This window comes from Petaurus breviceps, unplaced genomic scaffold, assembly GCF_028583685.1.
Source record: "Petaurus breviceps papuanus isolate PSGF00001 unplaced genomic scaffold, PetGlider_PUasm1.0 227, whole genome shotgun sequence".
NCBI lineage: Eukaryota > Metazoa > Chordata > Mammalia > Diprotodontia > Petauridae > Petaurus > Petaurus breviceps.
This window is the reverse complement of record NW_027185896.1, coordinates 12979596-12996376: the sequence shown is the minus strand read 5'-3', so window position 1 is coordinate 12996376 and position 16781 is coordinate 12979596. Positions and strand designations below refer to the sequence as shown.

At 41.2% G+C, this 16781-nt stretch overlaps 1 protein-coding gene across 2 annotated transcripts; it reads left to right on the top strand.

Annotated features, from left to right (window-relative positions):
- The first annotated feature begins 377 nt into the window (after window positions 1-377).
- Window positions 378-11037, top strand: HIGD1A (HIG1 hypoxia inducible domain family member 1A). Of its 2 annotated transcripts, none has more exons than XM_069095825.1 (4): window positions 378-534; window positions 5533-5650; window positions 8124-8258; window positions 9998-11037. In XM_069095825.1, the coding sequence occupies exons 1-4, from the start codon at window positions 406-408 to the stop codon at window positions 10045-10047; spliced, it is 432 nt and encodes a 143-aa protein (XP_068951926.1). In that variant the 5' UTR covers window positions 378-405; the 3' UTR covers window positions 10048-11037. The 2 variants fall into 2 exon arrangements, with proteins under 2 accessions (XP_068951926.1, XP_068951927.1); XM_069095826.1 differs by having other exon boundaries at window positions 379-534; window positions 5536-5650.
- Window positions 11038-16781: the final 5744 nt, after the last annotated feature.

The window sequence follows — 16781 nt, the reverse complement described above, 5'->3', positions numbered from 1 at the left end:
CCACGGGCTGGGTACGTGAGTGCCCAGGACACGGTGTTCCCGCCCAACAGCCGGGAACAGGGCGGGTGACGAATGACGTAGCCGGGACAGTCGGCGGCTGCCCAGGTGACCTTGACAGCCCAGGCTTTTCCCCTAAAAGTATCCAGTTTCCGGGTCCGGCCCGAGAGGCCTGAGAGAGGTTAACCGCTCGGGGCTGGAGCTAGGCTCCGAGACTCCGGGGTCACAGCTGGGGAGGGAGGGAGACGGGCCTCCACTGCGCCTGCGCTCGGCCGGCAGGTTCAGCCGGGGCTCCCCCTTCCACGCGGCCCACATCCTCGGGCCCCGCCCCGCCCTGTCCCTCCCTATTGGCTGCTTCAGCCCCGCAGTAGTTGGGGCGGGGATTCCTGAGGAGGGAGCGCGGACCGGATGCCCCGCCCCCTCATTTTGAGCCGCCTACCGGACGCCGGACGTGTGTGCGAAGTTGACTGGGAAGGTTGTAGGCGAAGCCGGAGCCGGTGGCTGCCTGTGGAAGGGGATTGTGCTTGGTCTTGTTCTGTGAGTGGAAGTTTGTGAGCGCCGGAGGTGTGCGGACCGGCTGGGGGGAGGAGAGCCACCGCTCGGGGAAGGGTGCCCGAGCGGGGGGGCTGATGGCACTTGGGGGGAGAGAGGGAAGGGGCGCTTGTCGGCGCGCGCTGGGGGGAGGGGAGGGCAAGGTAGGGGAAGGACGGGTGGGTTGAAGTGCCCCGGGGCCGGGAGCTTAGGGAGGAGGGACGCGGGAGGTAGGGCTAGGGTGGGGGAGGCGGCGCACGGCTGGGATACCGAGGGTTTCGGGGCTAGCGAGCCCAGACATGGAGCCGGGGCGGGGGCTCTGGGGTGAGGGCATGAGGGGCGAGCGGCCGTGGTCACCTGGGCGGTCCGGAGGTGGGGGGGATCCTGGCTCCCGGGGGGCCGAGGGAACTGTGCTTGTGGGGGCACCTTTTAGGGACTCTTACTGGCCTGGGGAGCCCAGTAGGCCCTGAGCAGGTGGAGGGCTGGAGTTCTTTTTTTGTCGGGGGGGTGGGGGGAGAGCACTTGGCTGATATACAGACGATTTCGAGGCTAACGAGCTCTCGGAGCCGGGGCGGGGCCTCCAGGGTGAGGACCAGCGGCCGTGGTCATCTGGACGGTCCGGCGGAGGGGGATCCTGACTTCTGGGGCGCAAAAGGGACTGCGCTTGTGGGGACTCTGACCTGGGGAGCCCAGTAGGCCCTGAGCAGGGAGGGGAGACCCGTGGGAGACTCAGAGAATGAGAGGGCCCCGGAGAAGCAGGTTGGACAGTTGGGCAAGGTCATAGGACCTGGGGAAGGGGGAGGGAAGGTCGTGGATAGACTCAAGGGATTAGTCCTGGTCTGAATGGAAAAGCCTCCCCCCCCCCACCTTGTTTTTCTTTGGCATGTATCTCCGTTGGCCACCTTTATTTCGTCCCATCTCTTCCTCATGTAGAGGCAGGCACCCAGACCTCCACTCCTACTCCACAAGTGACTAAATAAAAATCCTCCCGCGCGTGGTTTCCTCTGAAATTGTGAGGGAGCAGCGTGATTCAGCAGTATCTTAGTTCTGGGGGTCTCATTCAGTTGCTGTTTGGTTTCCGGGAGGCTTTTAATTCTGATGAGGACCTTTCTGCGGTTCCCAACGAGGATGGTGGCGTCTTAGGGGTGGTGAAGATAATCTGTCATTCAAACAGCAGGCATTTACTAAGTGCTTGCTGCTAGTTTAAACCGAACGTTTGGAAGATTAGTAGATAGTGGCCAGTGTTGCTTTAAAGGTTCGAGCTGAGAACCCCTCCAGCTGCTAGACGCTGGGAGGAATGGGCCTGTCATCTTTTGTTCCTTTAATGGTAGCTCTGGCTGGGCTACTGTCCTAGTTGGGGCCTGTTAAAGATTTCTTCTAGTCCCAGCTATTCCAGTCCTTTTTTCTTTGGTGCTAAGTCAGTTTAGGAATAGGTGATCTAAATTTCTTTTTTTCCCCCAATGGATAGATTAGAAGGCAAAAATAAAAGATCATGAAGTGATCCAGCTTTACATCTGAGTTCAGTCATCTTGTTCATTCATGTTGGACTCTTCCGTGACCCAATTTGGGGTTTTCTTGGCAGAGACACTGGAGTGGTTTGCCATTTCTTTCTTCAGCTCATTTTACAGATGGAAACCAAGGCAAACAGGGTGAAGTGGGCAAGTGCCCAGGGTCACACGTAGTAACTGTCTGAGGTCTAATTTGAACTCAGGTGCTCCTGACTCCAGGGGTGGTACCTCCTAGCTACCCTGGGACGATTTACATCTAGGCAAGAAAATCTGGCCTCCATTTTCTATCCATGATAACCTTTTTTTTTTTTTTTTTTGGTTCATGGGTGTATGAGGTAGGAAAAGGGTCACTTTATTTGTTTTTTGCTTTTTGAAGGGGGGAAGGCAGGGCAGTTGGGGTTAAGTGACTTGCCCAAGGTTGCAAGGCTAGTAAGTGTTAAGTGTCTGAGGCCGGATTTGAACTCGTATCATCCTGACTCCATGGCCTGATGCTCTTATTCACTGTGCCACCTAGCTACTCCGTTAGTATCACTTTATATTGTGTATGTTCTCACAGGTGAAAATTTAAAGTAAGTGGCATGTCTTGATAGCTCTCAAAATTATTTTGTAGCTACTTCAGGAAATGAATTATTTTGCCTTGTGGTTTTAAAGAACACTGAACTAGAAGTTTGGAGACTAATTAACATTGAGCAAATAAATTTATCCTTGATTCACAGTTTTCTCATCTCTAAAATTAGAGGTTTGATTTAGGATTGTAGGTTTTAGAGCAGGAAGGGAACCTTAGAGATCATCTAGTTCATAGGCAGCCCACCTGTACAGTTGGAGCAAATTAAAGTAATTGGGAAAAAATTAGCAAAATAAATAGAAAATATTAATATGTGGTTTTCTGTCAAATATGTGAGCACAGGGATCCTTATGTAATTCTTTTTGAGTTTAACAGCACTGATCCAGTTCAACCCTTTGCAGATAAGGAAATTGAAAGCTAGAGAAGTACATGTTGAGGTTCTTTATGCCACATGCATTCACCATAGCTAATTCCAAAGGTTTTCTCCTGGGCTCTTTCTCATCAGTAGCCAAGGATTCAGTTATCTTATACAGATAATTCTCAGATCTATATATTGAGTCCTGGCTTCTCTCCTGAACTATAGCCCTGAATCACAATTGCCTAGGCATCTCAAACTCAACCTATCTAAAACAGAATTTAATCATCTTTCCTCAAGCCCACTTATTTCCCTGATTGTTGAAAGCACTACTATCTAGTCACAATCTTGGTGATATCCTCACCTCACTCTTATGCCATGTAAACAGTCTGTTGACTCAGTTTCATCGTTTCTATCTTCACATCATCTTTCATTATTCTTTTTCCTTCTACTTACACAGCCACCACCCTAGCTCAGGTTCCTTATAACTTCTCACCTGGTAAACCCAAGGCAGAGTAAAACTAAATACAGAAAGTGAGTAATGCCCAATTCTATTGTGTAATTGTGTAACTTTGGGCAAGTTACCACTTCCTCAGGCCTTAGCTTCCTTCTCTGTGAAGCCAGGGGTTTTAATGGTAGATGGCATATATGGTCTTAGCCAACTCTAGGCTGCTGTGAATCTGAGCACAGTGAGTGGTCAGTAATGGTAGGATCATATTGTGGAGGACCTTGAATTCCAAGCTGAGGAAGTTGAATTATATTCTTGGGCAAAGAGGATCCATTGGAGCAGGCAAATGTGAAAGCGCTATTTTTGATATTTGTGTTAGTCTCCTTCCCATATGTTGTGCTTTATCCAGGAATTAGCCACTCCTTGATCTTGTCCTGTACTCATGTTCTGTGCATTCGAATAGGCCCTGTTCCCCCAAAGCAGCAACAGCTCCAGGACCCAGACATTCTTTTTCTTGTCTGGGGATGGAATTCAGTGCAAAGTCTATTTATATTTAGGACCTGGATCATGAGTGAACTAGTTCTCATCCTTGCACAGTTCAGCATCCTGAATAGCCTTTCACCTCATTGCCTTGTTCCTCTCTGTCCTGAAAAGTAGGATGAGGCTGAGTGACTATGAATTCTTACGGAATGGGGATCAGCAAAAGCAGAATGGGCAGTATGAAGTAATGAGTTCTAGTAGACCATGGAAGAGAGAAAAAATGGTACAGAGGGTTTGGGGGCATCTGAGAAAAGGGAGGACTGAGGCAGGGTAGTACAAAGTAGATGAGATGAGCAGAAAGAGGGTAGCAAGTGAATGGAGTAAAGTTGTGCAGATAAGTATTCAGTTGAAAAGATTTTGGGGATGATTGGATTGAATAGGAGGTTTATAAGGTCAGATTGTCATTTTTTCAAAGACCCTCAAACTTGAGGAAAAGATGGAATGTTTACTGATAGGATTTCATTAACAAAGATCCATTTATTTAAAATAGATTTTTTTTTTTGCCTTTTTTGGGGGGGAGGGCAATTGGGGTTAAGTGACTTGCCCAAGGTCACACGGCTAGTTTTTGTGTTAAGTGTCTGAGGCTGGATTTGAACTCAGGTCCTCCTGATTCCAGGGCCGGTGCTCTATTCACTGCGCCACGTAGCCGCCCCTAAAACAGATTTTTAACATTTTTTTTCTTCAGAGTGGGCCACATGATCAAAAATGTGTGCAGGCTGCATTTGTTTTGCTTTTTTTTTTTTTTAATTAAAGCAATTGGGGTTAAGTAACTTGTTCAAGGTTACAATGGCCAGTTATTTCTGGGTGTGGTGCTAAGTATCAGAGTCCGGATTCGATCCCAGGTCATCCCGACTTGGGAGCCGGTGCTCTTACTCGCTGTATTGCCTGGCTGCCCCTCTGCATTTGTATTTTATAATTAGTGATTAATCCAGATATACTAGCAATGAAGTCTAGAGGCACCAGGTTATACAATAGTAGCAGCCAACAGATGATCGGCCCCATTGTCCTGCCAGTCCATGGATGTAAGCTAATTAAGTCTTAAAATTAACTAAAAATTTCAAGCAGGGCACATTTGATTTGTGTGTGGCATGCTGAAAACCACCTTTTTTAAAAATGTTACTCTCTGCCCCTTCCAGTTTTAGTATATTTTGCTAATCTTTATTTGGAAATGGAGCTTTCTTTGGAGTAGATGATTCTCTGAAAGCCATTTTTTTTTAGCAATTGTTTAATTTTGATTTTTTGAAGGAAGCAAAGTTCTAATACTCATAACAAGCACTCTTTATAGTATGTTAAATGTTTGAATGCTAAGTGTAGTTTCCAAGTCTTAAGTTCGAGGACAATGAACTTTGTCATTGGCCTTTTTATATATATAAGAAAAAAGTGAATATTCTTAATGAGGTACTATACTGAAAACTGAACTTTAAGTGTTAGGAATTTTAGCCTGACATTTAAGCAAATGTGGTACAAGAAGAGTTTAGAAAAAATTAATGAAAGATCAAAATTAGGGATACTTTATAGTATATCCTTAATCTTTTGTATTTTAAGGTACTTTTTGAAATGTAAAATCTCTTTCAAAATCTCTTTCAAGAAGGCTCTTCAACCAGCTACAATGTCAACAGACAATGATGTTTCCCTCTCCACTTATGATGAGACTTCTGGATCAAAACTTGCCCGAAAAGCTAAAGAAGCACCATTTGTCCCTATTGGTAAGTCTACCTGTGATAAAACAATAATTTATCAGTAAAATGGTATCCACTGAAACATCAGTTCTATTCAAGCAATTCCTAGATGCATTTCTTTTTAGGTATCATCTTGACTGTTTGAAATGCAATGAGAATAAGTAGTTGTTTTATGACTAGAATTCTTATGTACTGCAATGAAAATAAGTAGTTGTACAAATTTTGTTATGTTGCCTGTTACTCCAGTAAAATCAGGAAGGCAGCATGGTATAATAGAAAGAGCTGTAGACAGCCTTTCCATCAGGAAAGGAGCCTTGAATTTTAGTCCCAGCTTTGCTGTGTGATTTTGGGCAGGTCACTGAGCTTGATCGGGTGCCAGTTTTCATCTGTTATATTTCTGAAAGTTCCTTTTAGTTTTTTTCTGAAATCCAGGAACTTGGGAATCTTTTTAAGGAGATTTTGCCAAGGCAAAATAAGATGTAACCTACATAATGTACAAAACATCAGTTTTGATCATTGATTCACCAAATTCAATTTCGGGAGCCTAGCACATAATATTCCCTTTAAAGATTCTTTCTATTCTGAAAATTACCCAAAGTATATTCAAGACTTTTAATTATGATTTTACATTTCTATTCTTTAGTCTTTAAAATGATTTTATTGACCAGATGTGGTAATGTAGGCTTGTAAGTCCTCCTATCAGCTGAGACTGGTGACTCTCTTGAGTTGTAGTTCTGAACTGAAATAGAGCTAAAGATAATCAGGTGTCTGTCTGCATCAAGTTTGACCCTGATATGATGAGCCCCTGAGATGGGGCTGTGGGGCAGGGTATCAGAATTTCTGGTCCAGGTTGGAAAACAGAGCAGGCCTATTATTTTTATGCTGAGCAGCAGGGAGATCAGGCTTGGGAGTGGCTGCTACACTTCCAGCCCAGGTGAGATAGGGAGACCCAATCTCATAAAAGATGAAGATGGTGATGATAATTGATTGACTGGTAGTGGACTGTAATTGGTAGCAATGTGAAGAAGGAAGAGTCAGGTGTTGCTTAAAGGTTGTAAATCTGGGTTGATGGAAAAATAGTGCCTTCAATGGAAATAAATTGGAGTTGGGATAAGTGTTTTGGAAAAAATGAATTATTTTCGCCATGTTTGATTTGAGATGTCCAGCAGGTATTTGGTGATCTGAGCCTGGAGTTGTGGAGAAAGTTTAGGATTGGTTCTGGATCTGGGATTCCTCTGCACACAGGCAGCATGGTTTGGTGGAAAGATCACTGTCTCTGGGTTCTGAGATCCTGAGTTTAAATTTCTGCTTTGATTGATTACAACCTGTGTGACTTCAGGGAATTTACTTAACCTTGGTAGGCCTCAGGTCTTCATCTCTACAGTTGAAGGAGTTTGCCTAGATGACCCTTGAGGTCTCTACCAGCTTATAACTCTTATGTAAAGACAATAACTTAATGATCGTAATTCAGAGGTGCTGATGAGTCAGAAAGGGAGGAAGCATAAAGAAAGGGGATGAGCCAGAACAGAGCCTTAAGGAATGCTCACACTTATTGGGTGGAAAACAAGTTGTTGCTTCAGAAAAGATGGTTGAGAAAGAATCATTGGACTCATAGGAGGAGAACCAAGAGAGAACAGTTCATGGAAACCAGTGAAAGATCGGTGTCATAGATTTGGGGATGGAAGCAGCCTTAGAGGCCTAATAGGCCATCCCTTCAAAATAAGGGAGAGCTGAGGCCCAGAGAGGTGAGTAATTTGTCCAGTATCACACAGTCAGTGAGGGGCCTAACCAGGACTCGATCCCAGGCCCTTCAGCTCCACATCGTGCACATCGTCCTGCAGCAGAGCGCGGTGGGGAGTGGGAAGTGAACTGTTATAAAAGTTAGAGAGATCAGGTTGAGTTGAGGACTGAGTTAAGGGCTTTGGCCTTGGCAGGTCAGAACTTGTGGGGAATGAGAGGGCATGTTTTTAGTCCAGTGCTTGGGTGTGAAATTTGACTTGTGAGAATTGATGAGGTGGAGGCTGTGAATATATAGGTGACTTTCTAGAATTTGGCTGTTAAGGGAGAAGAGGTAGGGTAATAGCTTGAGGGGATAGCAGGGCCAAGTAAAGGCTTTTTTAAGGAGGAGAGGGACTTGACCATGTCAGTAAGTGGCACAGCATATAGTGTGTGTGTATGTATGTGCTGTGCCACTTATATGCTATGCCACTTACAGACACACACACCATATTGTTAAGTTGATTGATTCATCTAGCTAGCACCTACTGTATACAGTACAGAGCACCATGATAGGCAAAATACAAAGTTTAGGCAAGTCCCTTCCTCATGGAACTCATAGTCTAGTAGCAGTATAAGACACAAACATATAGATAATGCTAATCCACTGGGTGAAGTACAGAAGATGTTTGTTTAGTTATTTATTTATAGATCTGATACTTGCTCTTTTTTTATACTTTATGCATTTGGCTTGCATATTACCTGTTGACTCTTTGCCTTACAGGAATAGCAGGCTTTGCAGCTATTGTTGCATATGGATTATACAGACTGAAGAGCAGAGGGAATACTAAAATGTCTGTCCACCTGATTCACATGCGTGTGGGAGCCCAAGGCTTTGTAGTAGGAGCAATGACCGTTGGTAGGTCCTTTATAGCAAACATTCCATTCTCCAATAAAGTTCCTTATCATGTAATGCATATCTTACAAAAAACAAAACGAGGTAAATAACTAGAAAGATTCCTGCAGTTATTTGTTAGTATCTTTTGCATCCAAAAACTTAATGACTTGTAATCAGTTGATAATTTAACACAAGTTCCCAAACTCATTTGTCCTACCACCCCCTTAAAAAAAAAATTACTCAGCACTCCCTTTGTAAGGAGATCTTACAAACTAGGAAAGAAGTCTCAGATAAAGTGTACAATTGTACAAGTGTATAGTTGCACCCAAGGATAATACCCGCCCTTCTTGGGTATCTCCCACTTTGGGAACTACGGTTAAATTTTAGCACAATACAGAGTAATTCTTGGTTTACATTCATAATTATTACTACGTGTAGAATTTTCAATATCAGTTACCCTGTCTGGACTTCAGTTTTCTCATCTGTAAAATGAAAGGGTTGAACCATGATAATTTAAGGTCTCTTCCAGCTCTAAATCTCATGCTTTTAATAGTCTTTGAAGAGCCTCCAATCTTGGGTTTACAAAGTGATCTTTAAGCCAGTTTAAAATGGTAAGGAATATTTTTCCTGATTGTGGTATGTATAGAGTAATCATGACAGCTTCAAGTTAGTGAAAATTACATTGTTAAATTACTGCCCTTTATTCTTTTTTAGTCTCACTACTACTGCCCTATTGTAGGCTTTTATTACTTCACACCTGAATTGCTGAATTAAGTACTTGGTCTCCTAATAGATTTCACTGCCATACTAGGAGTAATGAAGCATTAAACAGGAAGGAGAGAAAAAAGCCAGTCCTTTCCCTTAGTGATATTATGCAGTAATGCAAAAGGCTGAGCAAATGTCTCTAAGCATAAGTATTAGAAATACCATTCTCTATTCCATTTTCTTCTGATGAACCTCCTTTTGGCATAGAAGTAACCTTTGTCTTCTCAAAGGCTGTGCCAATGAAACAAAAGCTTTGGAGTTTTTACTAACCTGGAAAGGCTTTATGTACCAACTTGGCCATTGATGAAGATAATAAACATAGGTTATCGGGTGATGAAATTTTTTTTCATCTGATGAAGCAGCAGCTGATGAAACTGTTGAGGTGGAGAAGGTCTGCAATTTCACTGACAGAGGGGTCATCTACATGGATGAAATTTCCCATTTTTAATGCATTCGTGGGATAAATATTGTTAACATTATATGTAAGTATACAATAGGAAGGAGGGATTAAGAATTAGATGAGAGAGGCACTTTTTGTCACTTGATAAATACCAAGGATGCCTCTTTACAAAATATCCTGGACTTGGAGTTAGGATACCTCAGTTGTTTGAACCCTGTCTCTGATACATATTGTGCAGCCTAGGATCAGTCACTTCTCTGATCTGTTTCCTCATTTATAAATTAGGATGGACTAGATAATTTGTAAGGTCTCTTCTAGAAGCGAAGATTTATGATGTTGTCTATGTTTCTTTGGCAGCCAACAAATAATTTTGTCCTTATCAAGTTGTAACTTCATGGACTAGTTAAGGAATTATGAAAAGAGTTTAATTTAATTTATATTCCTTAAGATAATAGAGGAAGATGAAAATGGTGCTCAGTGTCCTGATTACAGTTCTTAGTGGAATTGCCTGTCATGGCCAATTTTTAAAGTGTCTTCGTTTATTTCATATAGAAAACCACATTGGAAATCTAACTACCTTGTCTTTTTTCTTTAGGTATGTTGTACTCCATGTATCGGGAATACTGGGCAAAACCCAAACCTTAGGAGGAAAAATGGTGTCTTCATGCTGATGTTTTAGAGCTAGATACCTCACATTGAGGTTATTTGTTTATGTTTAAAAATAAATCATTTAGGGATATGTGGTTCTAAAAAGCAGCACATGTCAGACACAACCAATCATGATATTTTAAAAGATTGGATTTTTTTCATGGAAGCTTTAGTTTCCCAGGTGATTCAAGGTATACTGATTGGTATCCAAGAGTTAATTAGGAGAGTGAAGTTAGTACAAAAGGAACTGTCATTGAAGCTTACTTGGGTGATAAATTATATTCATATTCCTCAAATCTCAGAAATTAATGACTAAAAGATTAGAGGGCTAAGACTCATATAGCTTCTATTGCTTTACTAAGATGGGGCATATTTTGGGATATAATATGGGAAACTGCTTTAACACAATTCAGGAAGCATTTGTAGAATGGTGGAAACTTCAGTGTCTAGGGCTGCCTGGCTTTGACTAGGGCCAAAAGAACATCTGTAAGAAAAACATGAAATACTGCAGCAAGAGTTTTATTCCCCACCTTCACCATAGACAACTTGTTTGTATTTAAGATGAGCCTTGAACAGTTGCTAACCAGGCTACTTAACACAGTAGTATTTATTGTAAAGTTAGTAAAAGATGAGAATAACAAATGGGATGGCCTAGTTATATTTTTGCTGCTACCATTTTGAAATTGTTTTTTAAATGCCATCTGTTTTTTATGTATTTGAAGTGCTTGTTCAGCAGTAAAGATAGAGAACTTTTAAAATGTGCAGTATTGTGTTTTCTCTATGAGTCGTGTCCAACTGAAAAATATGTTACTATCCTTTAGATTTGATGGTTTATCACATTATGGGCAGACTAATGTGAGTATTCTCACACAAATGTTGACATATTTAAGTAATGCTTTGTTACACTTGTGGAATTCTAATGTTTAAGATAAATTTACATTCCATGCTAATAACATGGTACGGATATTATTAAATAAAATAAACACATCACATGTCTTGTATATTATTTCAAGTTGACATAATGGAATCACCTTGCCCCAAATAGTACCAAAACAATGTTTGTTCCCAGAACGCAAAAGGTTTGTTTTTTTCTGCTTTAAGTCTAGGAATAATGTAAGCTTAAATAGTAAAATCAGAAGACTGATTTTGTGGCTGTTTAGTGTTAGAAATTTGTGTTAATTTAACAGACATTTATGAGGTGCCAGCCACGTTCAAGGCATATATGTGAACCAATGGTCCTTGCCCTCAAGTAAGTACTGGACAGGGCAAGCATCAAATAACAAAAAAGGAAATAGATGATTTGTTAGTAATATTGGTGAGGCAGCTGTCTAGGGTTAGACCATGAGATAGGGCAGAGACCAGAGTCAATACATATAACAGAAAAAGATGGCATATGACTGGAACAACCTGAACTGCTGAAACAAATAATTAGCAAAAAGTGGGAAATGGCAGCAACTGGCGTTGAGACCAGTTAGTTTCATACAAAAATTGAAGGCTGGTAGGTAAGACAGGTGGCTTCAGATGATTGATGTGCGACCCTCAGCAAGTCATCCTGTTTGCCCCAATTTGTAAAATGAGCTGGAGAAGAAAAGGGCAAACTATTCCAATGTCTTTGCCAAGAAAACCCCCAAAGAGGTCATCAAGAGTCAGATGTGACTGAAAACAACTGAACGGCAGAGTTGGAAGGGACTTCAGGATCCATGTAGTTCAGTTCTCTCATTTTATAGATAAGGAACTGAGGCTAGTAGAAGTGAAAGGTCTTGCCCAACATCACAACTATTAAATGTCAGGGGATTTAAGCTCAGGTTGCCTGGCAAAGGTTCAGCATTAGGATTTCCATTTGTCCTAAGATCTCAGGAAGCACCTTTGGACTTGTCAAGCAGAAGGATGGATGATCATAAGCCACTATCATGTTATAAAGTGGCGGACAAACAATTTAAAGAAAGCTTGGCAAGAGATTCAACTAAGCAAAGTTGTCCCAGACATGTGAAGACAAACAGTAAAATAGCTGTAAGATACACTAAACAGCAAGGATGGTGGGATGACCACACTTGGATCTTAATAGTCCTAGATGTGGTTAAGGGGAGATAAAAATCGCATTAAAAATATGGGGAAAGCATCCAATTGGACCCTAGGGTATACAGAGGAAGCAAGAAGTCAATAATCATTTGTTTTTGTGTTGGGTGAGGCAGCTAGATGGCTCAGTGGCTAAAATGTTGGGCCACAGTCAGGAAAGCCCGAGTTCAAATGTGGCCTCAGCTATGTGACCTTGGCAAGTCATTAACCTCTGTTTGCCTCAATACACTGGAGCAGGAAATGGCAAACCACTCTTAATGCTTGCCAAAAACCCCTGAACAATATTGGTGTGCTATGAATCACGAAGAGCTGGACATGACTGAACAAATAGGTCAGGCATTGTGGTAAGCCCTGGGGGATCCCAAGAAAGGGAAGAGATACTCCTTGCCTTCAAAGAGCTCATAATCTAATAGTCAACATGCTAATGACTTAAGTGCAAACAAGATAAAAAGGAAAGAAAAAGAAGGAACTATAACAATGTACAGCCACAAAATCTTCCTCTACAAGGTGGGATTTTAGCTGGTCCTTGAAGCCAGGAGGTGGATATGAGGGAGTCCATTCCAGGCAAGGAGATGGCTGTTAAAATGCCAGACTTGGGAGGTAGGATGTCTTGTTTAAGAAACAGCAAGGAGGCCAATGTCACTACATCAAAGAATATGTGGGCTGTTTGTCTTTCATTCTTGGAGAGGACCTAAAATATCAGGGAGGTGATGCCATGACTTGTAAGTAAATTGGATTTAAGTGAGGGAGGGCTGTGCAAAGTCACAAGCCTCACTTTCTTCTCCAGAGCCATCTGGGACCAGTGGCAAGATATAGATCAGGACAACTGGAGATGGCCCTGGATGCAGTGGGAGACCTTGGCCTTTTTTAAGCTAAGGTCTTTAACAGGTCTCTAGTAAAAAAAAAAAAATCCATTTGAGGGAAAGATCCTCAGGATTCCTGACCAAAACAAAAACAATTGTTTACATTGACATTAAAGCTTGCAGGCTTTTGCAAGTAGTATTTAGGAGTGGATTGTATTTTTACCATTTTGCAATTTATAGAAAACTATAAGATCCTAATTGGATTATTTAAAAAGAGCATTTGATTTTTACCCTCTCTACCTATGAACACAGTGTTTCTCCAATTATTTAAATCTGATTTTATTTATATAAAAGGTTTTTAAAAATAATTTTATATAGTTCCTGGGTTTGTTTTGACAGATTCCCAGGTATTTTATACTGTCTCAAGTTATTTTAGATGGGCTATCTTTCACTATCCTTGCAGAGTTTTGTTTGTGATATATAAGAATGCTGATAATTTATGTGGATTTACTTTATATCCTGCTACTTTTAGTGGAACATTTTCTTAGAGCCTTTTCCAACAAGGTATCTCCTATCCATATAGCTGAATCTTGTTCAAGATTCCTTGAATGATATAAATATTAGATAAACCATGAAACAGAAAGATATATTCTTATTAAGGGTATTCACTACTGTGATGAGAGATTCAGGGCAGAATCCAAATTGAAGAGGGCTCCCCCTGGATGGTGAGGTCCTTCAGTCAGATGCTCCTGTTTGCTGATAAATATTGTGCTGGTTGCATCAAACTCCAGAACATTGCATAGTTTCCTAGAAGAGAGCTGTAACTACTGAAAAGATCTTGGCCTTATCATCTACCCAAGAAATACCAAGTGGATAAGGAATAATGCCCAGATTATGAAACACATTTTAGTGAACAGCCTATAGAATTTGTCAAATATATTTATCTGGGACAAACAGTACATGCAGATGGGCTACAAGTTGGACTCAGAGTTGCGTAGGAGTTGGAGAGTGGGCTGGAAATTACAAAGCTCCTTTAGTGATCCCCTGGTTCCCACAAAAACAAAGGCCTCTTTTTAATACCAATATTCTACTAGGTTTGCCAAAGGGCAGTGAGACATAGAATGCAATCATCTCTAAAGAATTAAAAATAAGTATCATAGAGGACAATTGAAAGATATAAGATATATAGGTTGCAACATATAACAAATGAGTAACTTCATGGATTAGTAGTAAATTTGTCACCAAAGAATTATATGGTAGGAAAAGAAGATAGGCTGGTCAAGTAGCAAGGATGTAATCCACTTGTAACCCTGCAATGCCAGGAGAAAGTAAGGAAAGTACCTAGGACACTGAGTGGACTCTTCTGTGGTCAACTTACAGGAAGATAAGGACAAGACTTTCGTGGGAGGGGCTGGCATTGGAATCTGTTTTGTTGGTGGCGATTTCCAAACTGATGGGTTCATAGATCCATTTGAATAATTTAAAAAATGTCTATTACCCTTCTTGGAGTTTCAACTTTAAATGCTCTTGGGATGACATCGCTTAATTGAATCTCACACCAAGCTTTTTGCAAACTAATTTTTCCCTACACTCCTTTTATAAGGTGATAGTATCCACATATCTCCAATCCTTCACAGGAACATATTTAACAAATTTGTGCCAGGCACTGTGGTAAGTGTTTCACAATTATTATCTCATGTGAGATTCTCAGAATCAATACACCAATTAATTCTGACAATAAATCCCACAACTTAAAGCCTCCATCTATTATTCAAGCAAAGAATGCAATGGCCTGGGGTACAGTTTCTCAACCCTTCCCTGGACTTGGGCCTGGTCATTATAATTATACAGTGTTCAGGTGTTTTTTTTTTTAATTGTTCTTTTTTGCTTATATCGTTTATTGTTTTTTGGTTCAGCTTACTTCATGCATTGGTTCTGAACTGCCCACTCTAAGTCATCTTTTTTTTTTTTCTTTTTTGGAGGGCACTTGGGGTTAAGTGACTTGCCCAAGGTCACAAGCTAGTTTTGAACTCAGGTCCTCATGACTCCAGGGCTGGTGCTCTACTCATTGTGCCACCTAGCCGCCCCCACTCTAAGTCATCTTTTCTCTATCCAAACATTGACCAGGGAGTTGACTGGCTAACCCTTATCCTCAGTGAAGGACATTTAGTCCAAGGCAGTCATGGATGTGGGCTGGACACCGATTAACAACAAACACTCCTGTAAGTAGGCTTAGGTATTATTTGTACAACACACTTAGTATATAGGATAGGTCCTTATGAGCTTAGCTCAAATGTATATCCATTTTCCTTATTACAGTTTCCTGCTCCCTATGACCTAGTCCTTAAATGTTATTCTGAGTAAATATTTGATCACTAGATGTTTTCATTGAACTTTGAAATGCCATTCAGAGTGATTTATTTCAAAACTTCTACTTTCTGGTGGTGATATTTTAAACAAAATGTTTACTCTGCTATCTTGGATAATTTTTACTCAGCAGGGGAGTGAAATTTAGGATTATAAAATTGGAAGGGACATCATCACCCAACCATCTTATTTTACAGGGGAAAAAATTAGGGCCTAAAGGGTTTGGAAGAGTTGATCTGAATTCTCAAAGCATAGAGAGGTAGGAAGTGGGGAGGTGGTTTGTTAGAGATAACTATCAAGTATTTAAGGACTATAATATAGAAGAGAGATTAGATGTGCTCAGTTTGGCCCCCGGATTAAGAGATGAAGGGTAGGGGAACTCAGGGGGCACACTGGTTAGTGTCAGGACTTTAACCCAGATCACCTGATTCTGAGTCTATGGCTCCTTCCACAAAGGGGGCTCTGTCTCTGATTCTCTTTTTACATGTCTAGTAAGTGACACGGCATGATTTTCAACCCAGGTTTTTTTTTTTTTTAAACCAAATCCACTGTCTTTTGCCTATATCACAGTTTCTCCAAGTTAAGGTCCCTACAACAGAAGTAAAACTGTCAGGGATCAATTTAAATGTTTTAGAAACTTGAATAAAATCAATCACAGAATTTTAGAACTGGAAGAGACCTAAAGCCCACACGACAGCCCTAAAAATTTGATTTAACCCAACCAGGAACATTATTCTCACTTACAAAATACGGACATGGTCATCCAGCTTCTGCTTAAAGATCTCCAATAAGAGAGAACCAGCCACCAGTCAAGGCAACCTGTTCCCTTTGGGGACAATTCTATTAGTTAAAAAGTTTTTTTTTTCTCCTAAAACACAGCCTAACTTTGTCTTTTTACAACTTTCTCCCTATTGTTCCTAGTGGAGGACCCAAAGTGAACATGTCTAATCTCTCGTCCCTGTCACAGTCCTTAAATACTTGAAGATACTTATCATACTGCACTCCCACTCCAACCCCTACCCCTTTAAGCTTTGAGAGTTCAGAAGATCAGTCCTGTGTTTTTCATAATGGTACTTATTACTCCAAAGCACCTTATTAACTACTCTGGGCTGCAATAATTATTCCCATTTTCCCTTTTGCTTAAGGAAACAGATGCCCAAAGTAGCTTTGACTTTCCAACTTAATTCTATATTACTCCCCTAAATACATTCTTACAGTCTAACCACATTGTCTTTCTACTTTTCCCATTATGTTACATCTCCCATCTCTGTCTCACTGAAAAAAGTTATACCCCATTCCTGGAACATGCTTGTTCTTCACCCTCTGCCTCTTAGAAGCCTTCATTTCCTTTCAAGCTTAACCCCAGCACTACCTTCTACAAGACCCTTCCTCATCTCCCTAACTGCAGATGCTTCCCCACTGCCCACCAAATTACCTTGTCTTTGTTTTGCATATATTTTCGTGTATGTGCATACATTGTCTATC